Source organism: Saccostrea echinata, unplaced genomic scaffold, assembly GCF_033153115.1.
Source record: "Saccostrea echinata isolate AGI-Se365-2 ecotype Australia unplaced genomic scaffold, CSIRO_AGI_Sech_v1 ptg000013l, whole genome shotgun sequence".
NCBI lineage: Eukaryota > Metazoa > Mollusca > Bivalvia > Ostreida > Ostreidae > Saccostrea > Saccostrea echinata.
In genome coordinates this window covers 2,593,113-2,613,419 of record NW_026889762.1, presented here as the reverse complement: position 1 = coordinate 2,613,419, position 20,307 = coordinate 2,593,113, and the positions used below count along the sequence as shown (strand labels likewise).

General features: G+C 36.3%; 1 protein-coding gene across 1 annotated transcript in view; it reads left to right on the top strand.

Annotated features, from left to right (window-relative positions):
- LOC133186241 (DNA polymerase theta-like) overlaps window positions 1–12,574 on the top strand; it is a 33,986-nt gene extending 21,412 nt beyond the window's left edge. Inside the window, exons 17-28 of the mRNA XM_061321471.1 lie at window positions 456–3,499; window positions 4,029–4,157; window positions 4,677–4,964; window positions 5,052–5,264; window positions 5,515–5,642; window positions 5,785–6,154; window positions 9,213–9,362; window positions 9,763–9,947; window positions 10,939–11,050; window positions 11,133–11,257; window positions 11,614–11,749; window positions 12,172–12,574. Coding sequence (XP_061177455.1) covers window positions 456–3,499; window positions 4,029–4,157; window positions 4,677–4,964; window positions 5,052–5,264; window positions 5,515–5,642; window positions 5,785–6,154; window positions 9,213–9,362; window positions 9,763–9,947; window positions 10,939–11,050; window positions 11,133–11,257; window positions 11,614–11,749; window positions 12,172–12,380 — 5,089 coding nt within the window. The 3' untranslated portion in view covers window positions 12,381–12,574. The remainder of the gene's footprint in view (window positions 1–455; window positions 3,500–4,028; window positions 4,158–4,676; window positions 4,965–5,051; window positions 5,265–5,514; window positions 5,643–5,784; window positions 6,155–9,212; window positions 9,363–9,762; window positions 9,948–10,938; window positions 11,051–11,132; window positions 11,258–11,613; window positions 11,750–12,171) is intronic.
- The last annotated feature ends 7,733 nt before the right edge of the window (window positions 12,575–20,307 follow it).

Sequence of the window (20,307 nt, the reverse complement as noted above, 5' to 3'; positions counted from 1 at the left end):
TGGCACCCTTAAAGAAGGGATGGCATATTGCTTTGCTGCTGTCTGTCGGTTGGTCTGTCTGTCAGTCCTCCAACAGTTTCTGTTCATTTTCATCCCAGAGGTTGCACATACTGAAATGAAATATGGTTGACAGAGTTATTCCCCATGGACTTATGAAAATTCCAATGTTCATTTACTTTGCAGAGGTAGCACATACTGAAATGAAATCTAGTATACAGATTTATCATAAGAATACTTAGGTCAAGTTCTGTTTTGGGTACAATCGAGCAATTTCTGACAGAGTTATGCCCCTTGGACTTAGAAAAAATTGTCCGGAAGGGAGGGCATAAGTGTTTCACAAACATCTCTTGTTTCAAATCTTGTCCTCCATTTCAGGGTCTATATAAATATTGAGTTAAACTTTAATTCCGAGCTCATAGAGACAATATTCAAGTGATTTTAATTTTAATTTCCAGCTCCAAGAGACAGGACAATGAGACAGACTGGGAGGCAGCAAAGAGACAAGAGAGTCGCTGTATCTGGTTAACGGGGCGTAAAGGTGCAACAGAGCATGAAGCAGCAGAGGCCATTATAGAGGAAGCCAAATCTGTAATCCAACAGGAGCTAGGGGGACTGGGAATCCGGTGGAGAAATCCAGAATCCAGGGACATCCAGAAAGGGGGGTCAAATCTTGATCAGAGTAAAATGGAATGTCAAGATGACAAGAGGATTCAGGGTTTAAATCAAGATCATGGTGGTGTGACCTTGGTAAAACCCAAGGGAAGGAGGTCAGTGGGGAAAAGAAAATCAGTGGGAAAGAGAAGTCCTGGATTATCTAAATCTGGGATTTCAAATGGAGATGACTCCAGAGTAATGGAGAAGTCTGTTCTGGTCAGCCCACCTGGCATCAGAATACAGGGGAACACACAAGGACACATGAACAAAACCATCACATCTGATAGTAGGGGGAGCATAAATGATGGAGTAAAAGGAGGAAAAGAAAATTTTGTCAAACCTTCCACAAGACTTACAACCACAGCAGAAGTTCACCATGTTCCACCAAAAGCAGTAGGAGAAAAAGAGATCTCCACAGATAAAAACTATTCTGGTCCTCAGATACAGGGTTCTAAGTCTTGTGATGCAACAGATAAAGAAATGCTGCTGGTTGAAGTTAAGAGACAACAAATCTTCAAACAAAAGGAAACATCATCTGCCATGACGTCTCAAATTTCTTCAGACACAATGGAGGAAATACCAGGATTTGTTCACCCACTAGTCCTAAGGAATACAACTGCCTCCTGTTTAAGTGCACCCAGAAGTCTTCCTTCCTACACTACCAGAAATCCCTCTCCATGTTTAGTTACTTCATCTTCAGTTGTTACTTCTACTATCACTGTTACAAATTCAGGATTGTCATCTGGTTTAGCAAAAACAGCACACAATGTAAATCACAAAATAGACAACAAGCAAATTTCTGGGGGAAATGAAGTAGTCTATCAACTTTCACAAGTGAAAAATGCAAAGAAAAATAATGAACAAACTTCAACCATGATACAGGGTTCTGAATTTAAAAATCCTCTAGAGAAGAGAAATCCAATGAATCATTTATCAATGGAGACTGTCAAAATTGTACATCTTGGAAACAGTTCCAGAGAAGGGGATGATATAAATTCAGACAAAAATCCTAAAGAAAACAAAGAAGAGAGAGATATAGATGATATGTTTTGTTCAGGGGACTTTACAGATAGTTTTGTTTTTGAATCTCAGATGGATGTCAGTCAAGTAGGTTTCCCGGGATTAGCTTCTGTGAGAAAATCTCCAAAATCCAAGGAGGATAACTCCTTTCAGGAACCATTGCCCAATACAAATGATGAAAAAACTGGGTCAGATGTAGCAAAAGCAGATATTTGTCCCATTAATGAAGTAGATAGACCATATTCTGTAGAGAATAATTTAGATAAATGTATGCAAGGAAAAGATATTTCAGAAATTGGAATTTGTGCTCAGTCATCTATGTATTCTACAGAGGAAAAGAACAGCAAGGATAGTGACATAAAGGACAAAGGTGCTAACTGTTTGATACCTGTGTCTAGTAAAACTGCAGATGGTAGACAAAGTAAGAAAAATGTCAATAGTGAAAAAAGAATTGAAGATAATGCCGTAAGTGATTTAAATGATAAGTGTGATAAAGATTTGAATCTTAGCAGCAGTCTGCTGTTGTCACATGACATGTCATGTGACCTCTTACCAGCCAGTAACTTTGAGAGGTGTGTGATGTCAGATGATGAATCGGATGTTAGTAAAAATGAGTCGTACAGGGACCTCAGAATTCCTTTTCTTAGTGGACAGGAGGCATGTTTCCATGGCAGTGATAGAAAAGAAAATGGTCCAACTCAGGTAGGCTACAGCCAGTTGTCACAGGATTTGAGGCTGGCACTGGAACTCAGTGATACTTTTAATGAGGACCCTGATGGAACACAAAATAAAAAGTCCTCGGAAGTGGGCATTCCGTCAAAGAGCAGTAAAACAAATAGGGGTTTTAAAAATTGTGAAGTGAAAACATCTCAACAAAAAATTGGAGGGAAAGAGACAAGTGATAATACAGAAGAAATGAGTGACTCATTAACTTTTTCCATGGTTAATGAAGTGTTAGAAAAGAGTGATATGGGGCAGTGCAATAATAAATCAAATGTAAAATTGAGTGATTCAAAATATACTAAATTAAAAAATAAAGGGACATCACAAGTTAAAGACAAGAAGCTAAGTCCGGGAACATTGGCATTCCTGGATGACCTTCACACCAGTATAGACACTGACACTGATACATTAGTGGGAAAATCACCTTCATCCAAAAAGGACATTTCTCAGAAACCTAAATATGCAAAAACGAAAGAGAAAACAAGTATCAAAGAAAAACCTGATGGTAGAAAATCTAAAAGGAAAAGTCTAGAGAAGGCTGAAGGAGGTAAAGTTAAAAAACCTAAAGAGGATAAAACCAGAACTAATGAGTGTATGTCTCCCACTCCTCCAAGACCAGGTCTGCTAAACTCTCCAAGGACAATTAGAAAGACAACACCCAATAATCTGAGGTCTAAGAATCAAAGCCCAAGAAATGGAAGGGTCAGAAAATGTATTGACACCACTGGAGCTTCAAAGAAAGATGAAAATATGGTAGTGGATAATTGTTCAAAGAACAAAGGGAAATTACAAATGATTATAAACAGTGAAAATAGGTTGGAAAATGCACCTGAAGATGGTGAAGTGCCTTATGAAGAGAGGGGGCCTATAGTGGACCCTAATGAGACAGGACTCCCTCCTTCTCAGGGGACCTTCACTATTATAGATGTGTGTGCTGATCATAGGTTATTTGAGACATTCCTTGCTGAATGGAGGACACAGTCCTTGTTCTCTTTATCCGTGGCCTGTAGGACCAAGCCTTCCTCCTCAGTGTCCTCCTCTGCTAGAGGACAAATAGGAGCCAAATTTTCCGAAGGAGGAACGACAGACAAAAGTAACAAAGGTATGCAAATATAGGCAAGTTGACATTTTCTTTCAAAATAATTAAAAATTTTTGTTGTTATTTTGTTCCTTTAGTCTTGTTTTGTTTGTTTCCTTTTTGTTTTTGCATTTTTTAAGAGTATTTTTAATCCTGAATTTACTTTTCTTTGCGAACTTGCCTACTACTTCTTGTGGTCATGAGTTTATTCCTTTAAAGATAGTTGAAACTGCTTCTAAACCTCATCACATTCTTCAAAGAATGAAGTTTTTGTGAACATGTCTATTCCTAAATAACATTGAATATATTTGCAAGGATGATACATTTTGGGTTGGATAGTTCTAGGCATGATCTACATTCTTATCCTGAGCAACAAGTACCTGCTCTGATTGGATTTCATTCAGTAGGTTCATAACAATAATATGACCCATGTAGTTGTTTCCAAATGAAATTATATTTATGGTAAAAATTGATTCTTTTTTATTAGAATCTTTGGATCTTTCTTTATGCAGAAAGAAATAAACACGTGTATTATTAAAATTCAATGTTACAGACCCAGAACCTGGAGTAGTCTCCCTTGGATTACCTGTTATGGGAACTGACCTGTTAGTTACAGGTGTGTCAGTCAGCTGGGAAGACAGAGATGCTTATTTCATTTCCTTGACCCCAGGGAATGCAGAGGGTATGCAAGTTTGTTGACTTAATTAATATGAAGGGATGTAACATGTATAAAGAAAAATTTGGAGTATAAATAACTATTCATGATTATAGAGAAGACTTCTTTTTTAAATAGTCGCCCGTGTGGCGCAGTGGTTAGAGCGTCTGCTCTAGAGTCGCGAAGTAAGGAGTTGATCCTTACGTTGCGGGTTCAAATTACACTGTGGGACATGGAGACCGGTACTTCAGATGAGACTGTATAAACTGAGGTCCCGTGTCGCAGTGGGTGCTGGCACAAAAAAGATCCCTCACTGCTCAGTGGCCGTAAGTGCCAAGTATAGGACAAAATTTGCAGCTTTCCACCGGCAAGTGGTGGCGTCTCCATATGAGTGAAAAATTCTCAAGAGGGACGTTAAACAAAATACAGTCAATCAATCTTCTTTAAATTGATTAATTATTGTGCATGAGTTTTAAACAGTGTATGCAAATACATATATATATATATACAGGTTATAAAGTTAAATGTTTACATGATTTTCTTCAGATGAAGATGACCTTGACCTCTCACCCCCTGACCTTGATAAATCTCTCTCAGTGTCAGCTCGTGTTGCAGCCATTAAACAGTCACTGGAAGAACACAACAACTATACGGTGTTAGCTATGGATGCCAAGTCCTGCTATGGGACACTAGAGAGAGGTTGTGGTATATGTTGCCAGGGAAAGTTTCAGGACCCGAAAGTAGCCAGTTGGATAATGGACCCAGGAGCTAAGGAGAAGAATCTTCATCGCATGGTTCATGATTATCTCCCTTTAGAAGCAATTCTCCTAGAAGGTTAATTATAGAAATTTTAATAGCATTTGGTTAAGTGTTGGTATTTAAGAATAATAGGTGAATTGCTGTATCTATATTTCTTTGAAGGTATCGGTGGTGGAGTGGGCTATGGGAGCCTAGGAATGTCCCCCGAGAACCCTGGGACGGGTCGACTTCGGGCCTGTACTGAGGCAGTCCTACTGACCCACTTAATGCAGTATCTCACACTCTGTCTGGCCAAAGAGAACCTGATGACTGCCTTCCAGGACATTGAGATGCCATCTGTTATTACTCTGTCTCGTATGGAGATGAATGGATTTGGTAAGGACTTTGTCATGTTTATAGAGTCGTTAATATGTATTTCATAAAGGAAAGACAGCGATTCTATATACATTCACAAAAACAAGCATCTTTTTGATGAGGATTTATTGTTGATTTAAAGATCATTAATATTGTTCAACTAGAAGCTCAGATTTTTTGAGACTAATCAGCTTCTTCATTGTGAATTGGGTAAATGATTAAATTTTTTAGTAGTCAACTCTAAAACAAAATATATTTAATACAAATACAGGTTTTAATAGTGAAGAGTGTGAGAGACAGAAGACAGTTATGATAGAAAGACTAGGTGAACTTGAAGCTGAGGCATACCAGCTAGTGGGGCACCAGTTTTCTCTGACCTCAACAGAAGATCTGTCCCAGGTTAGAAACAATCTGTAACCTTTCCAATGTCAATCCTGATCAGGGTCATCACATAGTTTTAGGTACAACAGGCATATATTGTATAAGGATTCTTATATGGTAGTATTCATCTGAGTTAGATTAACATATATCCTTTTGACAGGTGCTATTTATAGAACTCCAGCTACCTGTTAATGGTGACCCCAGCAGTCTGGGACAGCCTACCAAACCTAACAGATGGGCTCCCACAGGTCGTAGAGGCCGCCAGAAGACCCAGTTTTCTACCAGTAAAGACGTCCTGGAGAAACTCCGACCCTACCACCCTCTCCCTGGGATCCTTCTTGAGTGGCGTCGTATCAGCGGTGCCCTGACCAAGGTGGTGTTTGCCTTGCAGAAGGAGAAGTTGTATGTGGAAAGATTAAAGATGTACAGGATATTTACAGATGTCCAGTACTTCTCAGCCACAGGAAGGGTCAGTCTATCTGAACCTAACCTACAGAACGTTCCAAAAGATTTCCAGATCTCTAACTCAGGTGTGTGTTTGAAATTGAATGTGTCATTTTTCTCTGTAGTACAGAAGTCAGAAATTAGATTTGGGGATGGAGTCTTGCAGTGATACAAGGATTTGATTGTAGCAGCAGAAAAGGTGCTTAAGGACCCACTATACACTAAAGGAAAAGATTTTTTGGACAGTGAGAAACTTATAGGGTGTAAAGGTGTCAATATTGAGCTTATCTATTACATGTTCAACATAGGGTACCTTGCATTTACCCCAAGGAAAAATGTTCAAGTACAATGAAGTACTGATGAACAGAAATCACTGTTGTTTACTTAAGTGGACAAAATACCTGCAAATGAAGTGTTCAATGTATTCATCTTGACCTATTAAAATGTTATGAATGCTTGATTTGATCACAAATTTAGTAATTGGATGTACATTTCAATTTATTTTATTCTATATCAAAGGACAAATAACTCTATCTGTATAAACATACCACAAGATCAGAACTCTTTTGTGTGCAGTGTAAAGAGGGCTGTTAAGGTTTTGCCAAAGGTCAACATTTCCAAAAATTTATTTTTAAAATAGCTCCAAAACTATGTGGTTTATAAAGTTAATACTTTTACAGTTTATAAATATATCATTGATTAACAGATAGAAAGTTTCACTTGAAAACAAATATTCAAAAAAAATATATTTTTTGAGAAAAAATATTTCAAAAAATTTGCATATTTTAAAAAAATGCAGGTGCATCTTGACCTTTGGCAAAACCTTAAATATGATTACCGAAGGCTCAAGTGAGCTTTTCTGATCACTTTTTGTCAAGTTTGTTCAAATGAGGGCCATGCTCTCTTTCAAGGGGAGATAATAAAGAATTAGTGAAAAATTAAAAGCATCTTTTAAAAATCTTCTTCTCAAGAACCAGAGGGCCAGGAAAGATGAAACTCATGTGGAAGCATCCTCAGGTAGTGTAGATTCAAATTTGTTCAAATCATGACCCCTGGGGGTAGGGCAGGGCCACAATGGAGGATCAAAGTTTTACATAGAAATATATAGGAAAAACCTTTAAAATCTTCTTCTCAAAAACAGCAAAGCCATGATGAGTCATATTTATATGGAAGCATCCTCAGGTAGTGTAGATTCAAGTTTGTTCAAATCATGACCCCCGGGGGTAGGGCGGGGCAACAATGGGGGATCAAAATTTTACATAGAAATATATAGGAAAAATCTTTAAAAATCTTCTTCTCAAGAACAGCAAAGCCATGATGAGTCATATTTATATGAAAGCATCCTCAGGTAGTGTAGATTTAAGTTTGTTCAAATCATGTCCCCCTGGGGTAGGGTGGAGCCACAATGGAGGATCAAAGTTTTACGTAGAAATATATAGGAAAAATCTTTAAAAATCTTCTCCTCAAGAACCACAGGGCCAGGAAAGATGAAACTCATGTGGAAGCATCCTCAGGTAGTGTAGATTAAAATTTGTTCAAATCATGACCCCTAGGGGTAGGGTGGGGCCACAATGGAGGATCAAAGTTTTATATAGAAATATATAGGAAAAACCTTTAAAATCTTCTTCTCAAAAACAGCAAAGCCATGATGAGTCATATTTATATGGAAGCATCCTCAGGTAGTGTAGATTCAAGTTTGTTCAAATCATGACCCCGGGGGTAAGGCGGGGCAACAATGGGGGATCAAAATTTTACATAGAAATATATAGGAAAAATCTTTAAAAATCTTCTTCTCAAGAACAGCAAAGCCATGATGAGTCATATTTATATGAAAGCATCCTCAGGTAGTGTAGATTTAAGTTTGTTCAAATCATGTCCCCCTGGGGTAGGGTGGAGCCACAATGGAGGATCAAAGTTTTACGTAGAAATATATAGGAAAAATCTTTAAAAATCTTCTCCTCAAGAACCACAGGGCCAGGAAAGATGAAACTCATGTGGAAGCATCCTCAGGTAGTGTAGATTAAAATTTGTTCAAATCATGACCCCTAGGGGTAGGGTGGGGCCACAATGGAGGATCAAAGTTTTATATAGAAATATATAGGAAAAACCTTTAAAATCTTCTTCTCAAAAACAGCAAAGCCATGATGAGTCATATTTATATGGAAGCATCCTCAGGTAGTGTAGATTCAAGTTTGTTCAAATCATGACCCCCGGGGGTAAGGCGGGGCAACAATGGGGGATCAAAATTTTACATAGAAATATATAGGAAAAATCTTTTAAATCTTCTTCTCAGGAACATCAAAGCCGTGATTGATCATATTTATGTGGAAGCATCCTCAGGTAGTGTTGATTCTGTTTTGTTCAAATCATGACCCCCTGGGGTAGGGTGGGGTCACAATGGAGGATCAAAGTCTTAAATAGAAATGTATAGGAAAATATCTTCTGAAGAAGAACTGCAAAGCCATGGTTAGTCATTTTGATTTGGAAGCATCCTCAGATAGTGTAGATTCAAGTTTGTTAAATTGATGACAATCGGGGATAGGATGGGGTCACAATAGGGGATCGAAAATTTTACATAGGAACATATAGGAAAATATCTTCTTCTAAAGAACTGAAAATCATGTTTAGTCATTTTGATGTGGAAGCATCCTCAGGTAGTGTAAATTCAGTTTTGTTCAAATGGTGACCCCTGGGGGTAGGGTGTGGCCCAATGTGGGATCGAAAGTTTTACATAAGAACATATAGAAAAAAATATTTCTTCTCAAGAGCAGAAAAGCTATGTTTAGTCATATTGATATGGAAGCATCCTGAGGTAGTGTAGATTCAAGTTTGTTCAAATGATGACCCCTGGGATAGGAAGGAGCCACAATGGGGGATCAAATTTTTACAAAGGAATATATGGGAAATTTTTTTTAAAATCTCAAGTACAACAAAGCCATTTGTTATATTGACATGGAAGCAACATCAGGTAGTTTAAAATTCAAGCCCCCCCCCCCCCCCCCTCCTGGTTATCTTTTCAATACTGAACTGATTTGTGTTTTTGCCTTGCCAATGTGCTCAGGTGAGCGATGTGACCCATGGGCCTCTTGTTTATGTATTGTGAACTGTTGGGTGTGTTTAAGTAGACCTGTGTGTATTTTACAGTGCCAAAGGAGATCAACCAACAGATGGAGTTTGCTAGTCCTATTGGCAAGACCCGTAACTCTTTAAGGAACCAGAGCAGAGTTCTTCCTCAGATGTCAGCTGATCTTTCATTCAATGTCAGCATGAGACATGCCTTCATTCCTTTCCCAGGTAACATTACTTATTGATATACAGTAAACCCAGTACATTGTATTATTCAAGACAATTTTTAGTTGCATTTCATCAGTTTCAAAGTTCATGTTTGCAACTGCGAAAATATTTAACATTAAAAAATTAAATAAATGTCCCAGTTAGAAATATTTGTATGCAAAATAAGGTTGTAAAAACCTGCAGATAAAAGTTGGTTTACAGTATACTTAAGATTTTGGAGAAATAGTTACCTAACTTTGACTTAACTACATGCCATTTTTATTCATGCATTTTTGAATACATAAGAAAGAATGGTTAGATTGAATAATGCTGACTATTTCTTCCTGGCTGCGACTCATAGTGAATTAATGGTAAAGTTTAAATTAATTAATTATGATATATATGTATCTGTACTACGTAGGGGGAGTTTTGCTGGCAGCTGACTATTCTCAATTGGAGTTACGCATGATTGCACACCTATCGCAAGATGCCAAGCTGATACAGATTCTGAACGGTGATGGGGATGTTTTCAAACTGATCACAGCTCAGTGGAAATCAATCAGCGTGGAGGAGGTCACTGCAGAGGAGAGACAGCAGGCTAAACAGGTGAGAGAAGGTCACAGGTTAAAAAGGTCAAACTAAAGAGATGAGAGAAGGTCACAGGGTCAAAAGGTCAGAGAAACAGGTGAGAAAAGGTCACAGGGTCAAAAGGTCAATCTAAACAGGGACAGTGGTCTAATCAGGTGAGAGAAGGTCACGGGGTCGAAAGGTAAGTTTAAACAGAGAGTGATAGCTAAATCAGTTGAGACAAGGTCATGTCAATCTAAATACTGACAGCAGGCTACATATGAGAGACAAGGTCATTTAGTTGAAAAGTTAATTTAAACAAGGACCACATTATATAAAAGAGAGGGAAGACTAGATATTGAACAAATGACACAGAGTGATAAGGTTGATATATCTAGATTGAAAAGAGACAGCTTGTCAAACAAATGATACAAGGCTATAGTATTTAGGACAATTTCATAACGAAGCTAAAAAGAAAAGAACTTAGCACCAGCAGGACTCAAGTCCAAGACAGCATATGTACATGTATGTTGAAACGGATTTGATTTTCAAGTAACCATCAAAGTACATAGTCATCTTTTCTTTATACAGATCTGCTACGGTATGATCTATGGTATTGTTGTCTTTATACAGATCTGCTTTGGTATGATCTATGGAATTGTCTTTATACAGATCTGCTATGGTATGATCTATGTTACTGTTGTCTTATACAGATCTGCTATGGTATGATCTATGGTATTGTTGTCTTTATACAGATCTGCTTTGGTATGATCTATGTTATTGTTGTCTTGTACATATCTGCTATGGTATGATCTATGGTATTTTTGTCTTTAACAGATCTGCTATGATCTATGGTATTGTTGTCCTTATACAGATCATCTATGGTATGATCTATGGTATTTTCTTGATACAGATTTGCTATGGTATGATCTATGGTATTATCTTTATACAGATCTGCTATGGTATGCTCTATGGTATTTTCTTTATACAGATCTGCTATGGTATGATCTATGGTATTTTCTTTATACAGATCTGCTATGGTATGATCTATGGTATTGGAGCCAAGGCACTAGGTGAGACACTGGGAGTGGATGAAAATGATGCAGCAGTTTTCATGCAGACCTTCAAGTCCAAATACCTGGGTATGATCTTAACTTCATACAGTGATAGGATTGAAAGACATTAAAATGGATTAAGATTGTGACATACTCAAATATGTTTCAGGAATGAGGCGCTACCTGAAGAACACAGTAGATAAATGTGTAAAGGACAAGTTTGTGGTGACAATCAGTGGGCGACGACGGTATCTCCCATCCATTTCAAACACAAACCCCTATGTCAGGGCTCATGTAAGTAACACAAACCCCTTTGTCAAGACTCATGACACAAACCCCTTTGTCAGAGCCCATGTAAGTAACACAAACCCCTATGTCAGGGCTCATGTAAGTAACACAAACCCCTATGTCAGGGCTCATTTAAACAAGCTCAACCAAGTTGGATAGACTGACAGACAGACAGGGGGACAAACAGACAGACAGACAGACAGACGGACAGACAGACACACTCAGAGGAAACCTATAGTCCCCTCCAGTTTCAGGGCTCATATTAATAATGCATATGCCTATGCCAGGGATCATGTAAGATGCATAAACCTCTCAATCAAAAATCGATGTGTTTTAATTTGATCATTTATTTTCACTCACAGGCAGAGAGACAGGCTGTTAATACCACAGTTCAGGGGTCAGCTGCTGACCTTGTCAAGGTCGCCATGAACAGGATTGATCAGAGACTCTCTGAAATATTTCCTCTCTCACAGAAAACCCTCTCACACAAGGAACAAGGCAAGTTTATGCATATTTACATGTATATTTATAAAAAAACCCTGAGAACTGTATGAATGACAGACATGTTATCACTCATTTAATCATTATCAGAGATACAGTTTTTGGTTTGTCTGTCTGTCTAACTGTCTGTTTGGCCACCAGAACTTTAACCTTAACCATCACTTTTGAATGGTAGGTGCCAGGGCTTTCATATTTCATATTATATATTCCTTGTGTCAAAATATTTCTGTTTGACATTGTGACCTTGACCTTGATGTTTGACCTATTTTTGTAAAACTTAACTTGGCTGTAAGCTGTCATACAGGGGCATCAATGTTTCACTAACACATTTTGTTTTAAACTTGTTTTAAAACAAGTTTATTATTTCCCAACAATTTATAAACAAGTTCAAGTACTTATTTTTTTTGTTGGCATTTCAGATACCACTGTTGATATATCAGGTGACAGATGTTGTTTAGTTCTACAACTTCATGATGAACTGATTTATGAGGTGTCAGAGACATGTCTGAGACAAGCAGCCAAAGTCATCAAACAGGAAATGGAGTCAGCAATGACCTTGTCTGTTAAAATGCCAGTGAAGGTCAAAAGTGGGTTGTCCTGGGCAACAATGCAAGATCTAGATGTGTAAATTATGAACTCTGTATTTAAGAATGTCCGTTTGAGTCCAAGACACTTCATTGAACAAAAATATTGTGGATTTGAAAAATGCTGTGAAGAAAAATCTTGACATTTTTTTTATTTGATATCATTTGATGACAAAACGGGTCCATATTCTGTGATATAATATAATTTCTATTTTAATTAAGGAAAAGTTGTTTCTTTTAAGTTGTTATGATTTGAATAAGCTCTCCGAATCAAATGAAATTGTTGATTTTTGAATGAATTTCTTAAATTATTATGCCATAGATTAAACAGTATCATTTGACTGTATGTGTGTGATATGGAGGAATCTGATGTACATAGAATGAAATGGTGTAAGAACATAATCAGGTCTGATCAAGAATTCTGTGTGAATTAAATACAGATGTATATTTATTGTAACATGTACATAGTTGTGATTCGATCAGACAATCTTTGAAATAATGTTTACTTTTACTTTGTTTGCCCTCTCCCAACTCAGGGTAAAAAAAATTTGGGTCGATAGGTAAGTGGGAAAAATTTTTTTCCTAGAAAATTTCAACATGCACATTAATAAGGTGAGAAAATTCAGGAATAAAAAGAAAGAAAAATATTGTTTCTTGGAAGTTAAAGAAAATTTTTTGAGTTGGGCCATTTTTAGCTCTACTGGTCAGAGACCAGAAGAGCTTATGCGATAGTAAAGTGTCCGTCGTCCGTCCATCTGTCGGTCTAGCTGACCGTCCGTCTGTAAACAATTTTTAAAAATGCTAGTCCTCCTACAGTTTTGGTCTGATATCAACACAACTTGGCACACAAGTAGACTATAATAAGATATATAATTCTGTGTATCGGTTTTTGATTTCAATAATTAGTGGTGCCATGGTTCCTAAAAATAGAGATTTCTTGGAAATACTTTCAAAAGCTACTCCTCCTACAATTCTGATCTGATTTCAATATAACTTGGCACGCAAGTAGACTACAATAAGATATATAATTCTCTTTACAAGTTTTGGATTTCAATGAACAGTGTCGCCATGGTTTCTAAAAATAGAAATTTTCTTGAAATACTTTCAAAACGCTACTCCTCCTACAATTTTCGTTTGATTTCAGTATAACTTGGCATACAAGTGGACAACACTGAGATACATATTTGTCATTATTTCAGCATTTTGATTTTGTTGAATGAAGTTGCCATGGTAAATTAAATCGAAATTTCTGTAAAATTGTTTTAAAAGGCTTCTCCTCCTACAGTTTTAGTCTGATTACAATAAATCTTGTACCTAGGATCATTATTATACCTCTCCCCCCTGCAAACGAAATTTAGGGGGGTATATTGGAATCAGCATGTCCGTCTGTCTGTTCATCTGTCTGTATTTTGAGAGATTTTGTCCGGACATTTCTTGGAAACTGTTGCAAGGATTTGTCTGAAAATTGCACACTTATTAGTCACCATAGGAAGGTGTGCACCTGTTATTTTCATCATGATTGGATAATTTTTTTTTGCATTTTACAAGTTTTTTTTTTTTTCATTTTTATTATGTGGTTTTGTCCGGATCTGTTCCCAGAGACTATTGCATAGATTTGTATGAAAATATGTATACTTATTATTTACCATTTGAAGATGTGTACCTGGTATTTTCAACATTATTAATAATTTTTCTGCATTTTACAGGTGTTTTTTTTTTTTTTCATTTTTATTGACTTAGTCATTTCGGGTTCATGTCTAAGGTTTGAGACATAGAATCTAGAACATCTGTACAAAAATGTGAACTACAGCTTAAAACTACTCATTAGAACCAAAAAAAAAAAATCACAAAGTATTAAAACAGTTTTTACATTATAACACAGCAGATAGTGTAAATCCATTTGTCCCTTGGGAGTAATGAGTGGACATGCATCCAGTTAAAGGCATCTCTGATCAAGCAGGTCTTATATATATCTCATGGAATTGGGCAGAAAGAAATAAAGATCTCTGTTGTCTAAGCCTCTTAATTGTAATTTATGTCTGTCAAAATACATAGTTACTGGAATCAACCTTTCATTTTTAAAATGAGTTTGATATTAAGGTATTAAGATCAATTTGATTTTGTATAATTAATTATGATAATTTTTTTACAACAATCAATTTGCAGAGTGTCATGTCTAACAAAGATGACAGATAGTTACAAACTATTTTTTCAATGTAATAAAAACACTGTAATTATTAGTATTGATGTTTTATTAGGCTGCATCTTAGTTTCATTCATTAAAAAATATAATGAGTGAACACCTCTCACATCTAGAAAACATTAGTGATTTGGTACCTTCTCTGAAAAACCCAGCGGGGGTATTTGTCCCATTTGGACAGTTCTAGTTCTTTTTATATACACTTCTTAATTGTATAAACACATGGGATCAAGGAGAACAGAATTACTGAAAATACATTGAATTCAGCATATTGTGTCGGAAATTTCTTGCGATAAAATGATAATTTGATGTTACAGGGTGTCATCATCATTATCATGAACATAATAAAAATTCATGGTAGATACAGTGGTTATATATTTTTAGGTCACCTGAGTAAACTCAGGTGACCTATTGCTATCCGTTTCCATCCGTCGTCGTGCATTAACATTTGAACATTTTCAGCCTCTTCTCTGCAACCACTCAACCAATTTCAACCAATTTTGGCATAAAGCATCTATGGGTAAAGTAAAACAAAAATTGTGAATTTCATGGTCCCTGCCCCCCTGGGGCCTGAGGGGTGGGGCAAAAACCACTAAAATTAATGCAATCTTCTTTTTTACTCCTGGATATCAAGCAGTTAAACTGTTGGCATGATTGTAATAAGCATTGAGCCCTCTACCAAAATTATGAAATTCATGGCCCCAGGGTCAGGGGTTCTAGCGCTAGGGCGGGGCTCTAATGATTATATAGTGAAAATCCATTAAGTCTTCGAAAATCTCCTCCTTTGCTCCTGGGTATTAAGCCGATGAATTAATTACATAGTTATGATGAGCAAGAGTGCTTCTTTCAAAATTGTGAATTTCATGGCCCGAGGGTCAGGGGTTCTGGCGCTAGGGCGGGGCTCTAATAATTATATAGTGAAAATGCATTTATTCGTTGAAAATGTTCTTCTCTACTCCTTGGTATTAAGCCGATGAATTAAGTATATAGTTATAATGAAGAAGAGTGCCTCTTCCAAAATTGTGAATTTCATGGCCCCTGGGTCAAGGGTTCTAGTGTTAGGGCGGGGCTCTAATGATTATATACGCGGGTATGTTAAGGAAGCATACAAATCATTTCTCGAGAAATTTAGACTTTTTAAAGAAAATTAAGATTGATAATTTGTCAAAGTCGCCGATAAAACGTAAACTATTTTTAACTATTATATAAAGACACGGAGTGTCTGAGGCCAAGTAGTGCATCACCTCGACGTCATCACGTGACTGCTATTAATAGCAAAATATTCCTTAATAAAAAAAGTTCACAGAACAACAATACCCCGGAGTTAAATATTTTCTTTAAGTAAATAATATAGTTGAAAAACATCTCTTACGCCTAAAAAGTGCTGCTAGAATCCCACTGTCCGGTCGGGAAAATAATTATTCCACATATTTGCACGAAACCTTACCCGATGTTTTGCATTATATACATATAACCCGAGATATTTCTTCAAACCATGTTTACCTCACGATTCTAGCAGCACTTTCCAAGTATTTTAGAACACAAGCTTTCGATATGTACAAATCTTATGTTTTTAAATATCCAGCTTAGTGTTGTTCTTTTGCATTATTGTTGTCACAAATGACAGAGGAAAGGCCAACGGGGATACGTAAATAGCTGACTGTCTTCAATAGAAGATATAATCGATGAAAAAAAATCAACATACCTGTTTAACAAACTTTAACTTCACATGAATAACACACAATATTCACGGTATTTGCTTCTAAACCCCTTTTACGTATCTTTTTACATGCCGTCTTAGCCAAATTCTCGTTACACAACATGATCAATTCTCAAGTTACTTGTTGAACAGTTATGACGTCATCGGTCGGAGATTTTAATTCAAGTGACAGATACAGCATAATAAAATAAAAACATTTGATTCTTGTCAATATTTGCACGTTTCTGTTTATTTTCAGGAGTTAAACTTTGTCTCTAAATAACAATATTAAGAAAATTTGTTTTCTAAACTTGACGTCATATTGTATCACTGATTCAGTCAAGTCAGATTATCATAGTGCTTCCTTAACACACCTGCGTAGTGAAAATACATTAATTCTTTAAAAATCTTCTCCTCTGCTCCTGGGTATAAAGCCGCTAAATTAATTACATAGTTATGATGAGGAAGAGTGCCTCTTCCAAAATTATGAATTTCATGGCCCCTGGGTCAGGTGTACCATTTGAGGGTGGTGGCGGGGGGCTTATTTATTATATACTGTATATACACGCCTACAAGTCGGATTTTTGGGAGTTAAAACCTTGGTCCAAAACTCTTTATCCGACTTATGCGCGAGTTATAAAAAGATTTTGTATTTTAGAGTGTCAATCCCTCTAATTTAAGCTTAAAAAATACAACCAACTTATAGGCAGACCGAATTATAGGTGAGTATATACGGTACTGAAAGTAAATTAATGCTTTGAAAATCTTCTCCTCTGCCAATTGGTTTTAATAAGACAAACTAAATACATAGTTATGATGAGAAAGGATGCTTCTTCCAAAATTAAGAATTTCATGGCCCCTGGGTCGGGTCAGGGGTTCTTGCACTTGGGTGGGGCTCTATTGATTAATTAGCATTAATGCTTTGAAAATCTTCTCCTCTGCCAATGAGTACTAAGCAAACTAAATGCAATAATATCAATGTAAATGTATAAGATATAATTACAAGTAAATGTGCCTTTTTTTGCTTCTGGGTATCTAAGAGGCAAACAGAGTACACAATTATGATAAGTGAAGCAAATGAGAGTTACTCCCCTTTGCTAAATGTTGTTAATCAAGAAATCTTTGCATATACTTTAATTAACAGGTTATTTGATTGAATGAGAATACAAGAAAGGATAGAAACAAAATAAAAATGAATGTTTGGTTTAAATGAGCAAAGCATGCTCAAAGTCAGATTCTTGCCTGAAAAGCAGTATAAAAGATTGACATAAAGATTATTATATATTTAGCAAAAGTTGTAAGTGTACATTGTATGTTTACACTGAGGTGATCTACATTGTAATTTATTGTCAGTGGTAGAAGAGTCATGATAGACAAAAGACTGGATATAGTTGTTTTATGCTCTATTAAAGTGAACAAAGAATCAAAGAGAGCTGGGCAAGGGTGACTTATTGTAGATAGTGACAAGTGGCAAATAGCCACATTGTATACCCAAGTCTGTGTGTACTGAATTGTAGCACTAGGCAAGTGACAAAAAATGTCTGTTTATATTGAATACCTTACAGAATAGGCAAGTGTCCATTCTTTTTTAATATTTTACATTCATTATCATCCCTGTAAGACTTTGGAAAACCAAGTATGATCTCAAGGAGATCACTCGAGTCTAGCACATTACAATAAGCAAGGGTATTTTTACCAGAATTTTGAAATTCTTGGGCAACATTGCTTCGTCTGTCAGTTAATTTTGTTTTATACTTCTATGGATCCTTTACAGTGTTGTATAATACTCAGGTGACCGTTAAGGCCCTTGGGCCTCTTGTTTGTTTTTAGGTTAGAATGACAGGGTAGATTCCAATATGGTGTCTTCAGAGGTCTGTTTTTGCTCCTCTTCACTTTGTAATGTATAGTTGGACATTAAAAAATGGTCACAGTTAGCTATATTCACATTTCATCCAGTATTTAATAAACTCCATTAAAAGACGATTTCTTCAAACACGTATGTAATAACTTCACTTGAAGTATCATCTATTAACGTTTGTTCAAGTAAAAACGAATGGTTTAAAATTTATGTATATGAGATTTGTTTCTGGAGTAAAAAAGAATATACACTGTATATATGTATAAATTTGTAATTTAAAAAAGGGTTTTATAGATTGTTTGATTTCGTTGAATTTCAATCCTTTACAGTTGCGCATTACTCTCACTGAAGTTATCGATCGTCAAAGTGGAATTTTATTAAATATCCTCAGATACTTGAATCCAGTATGTATAGACAATAAATAAAGTAAGGCTTGCTAAACATCAACAGATTTATATATTCTTCTAAGGAAATACTTTGAAACACTTTTGTTAGATCGAATGTTGACTAATGTTTTTCATACAAACTTTAAGGGTCACCTGCATAGCGAAGTGGTTAGAGAGTTTGCTCTAGAGTCGCCGAGTAAGGAGTTGATCCCTACGTCGTGGGTTCAAATCCTACTGCGGGACGTGCAGACCGGTCCTTCGGATGAGAACCTATGAACCGTAATCCCATGTCACAGTAGATGCTCGAATGAGATCACTCACTTCTCATAGGCGTAAGTTCCGAATACTGGTCTTAATTTACAGCCCTCCACCGGCAAGTGGTGGCATCTTGATATGAGTGAAAATTCTCGAAGGGACGTTAAACAAACAAATGAAAACAAACAAATGGTAAGGCCATTATTTTCACAATGAACTACCTACGGGTTTTCTGTTTACCTGATCATGACAATTAAAGAGAAAGCGGTCGGCAAATGATTTCTATCAAAATATTTACGTCAGTTAAGGAGAAACTTCCGGAGGGAGTATTGTTCAACAGTATATTAGAGAAGTGATGTAAATCAGATGTGGATACTTAACAATTCCAAGGAACATTTAGAAAATTTGAAATCACAAAGTTATAACAAAATCGATAACATCAAAACGTACAACTTTTTAAATCTTTATACAAACATTCCCCATAAATCTAAGTCCAAGCTTTTTGACATCAAAGACAGCTTCCTTTTTAATAAAAATCGAACTCGTTAATATACTTACCTTGTCATTGGTCATTTGCGAAATTATTTTAAAAAAAATCTGTATACACAAGTACTTTGAAGTTGATATTAAAAAGAAGCTTGAGTTTCTGATTGACAATATCTATGTAGTTTTTGGGGATCATGTCTTAACTGTTGGAATTTCCATTGGTACCAATTGCGCCCCCTTATTAGCAGACCTTTTTTTGTATTCATATGAAGCAGAATTTGTTCAAAAACTTCTACATGAGAAGAAGGAAACACTCGCTGTGTCCTTCAACTCGACATTTAGATATATCGATGACGTATAATCAATTAACAATAGTTACTTCCATACATATGTCGACTCGATATCTCCAAGTGAGCTTGAAATAAAAGATAACACTGAGTCTGACACATCTGTTTCATATTTGAAAAAAAAACACGGAATGATTAATCTATATTCATGAAAATGTTACAGAGTGTTTTTAAAATCTTGTGGCATTTTAAATTTGATATCAACAGACATAATTTTATACTCCCTTATCATTCATGTCATTCTCCAGAATAAAATACCTCACATATTGCTCACTAGATAGACTATATGTAGTTCATTCTCCAGAACAAAACACTACACCACACATTATTTACTAGTTAGACTATATGTAGTTCATTCTCCAGAACATAACACTATCTCACACATTACTCACTAGATAGAGTATATGTAGTTCATTCTCCAGAACAAAACACTATCTCACACATTACTCACTAGATAGAGTATATGTAGTTCATTCTCCAGAACTTAACACTAGCTCACACATTACTCACTAGATAGAGTATATGTAGTTCATTCTCGAGAACAAAACATTGTCTAGCACATTATTCACTAGATAGACTATATGGAGTTCATTCTCCAGAACAAAACACTGTCGAGCTTTCTGGAGTTCAGCAAACACAGACCCTCATCTGGAGACAGACTGGAAGCTAGTACAGCTGTACCTAGCCGAGTGGGAACAAACTGTTCCTCGGTTGTCACAGTCGTACCATCTATAACAATC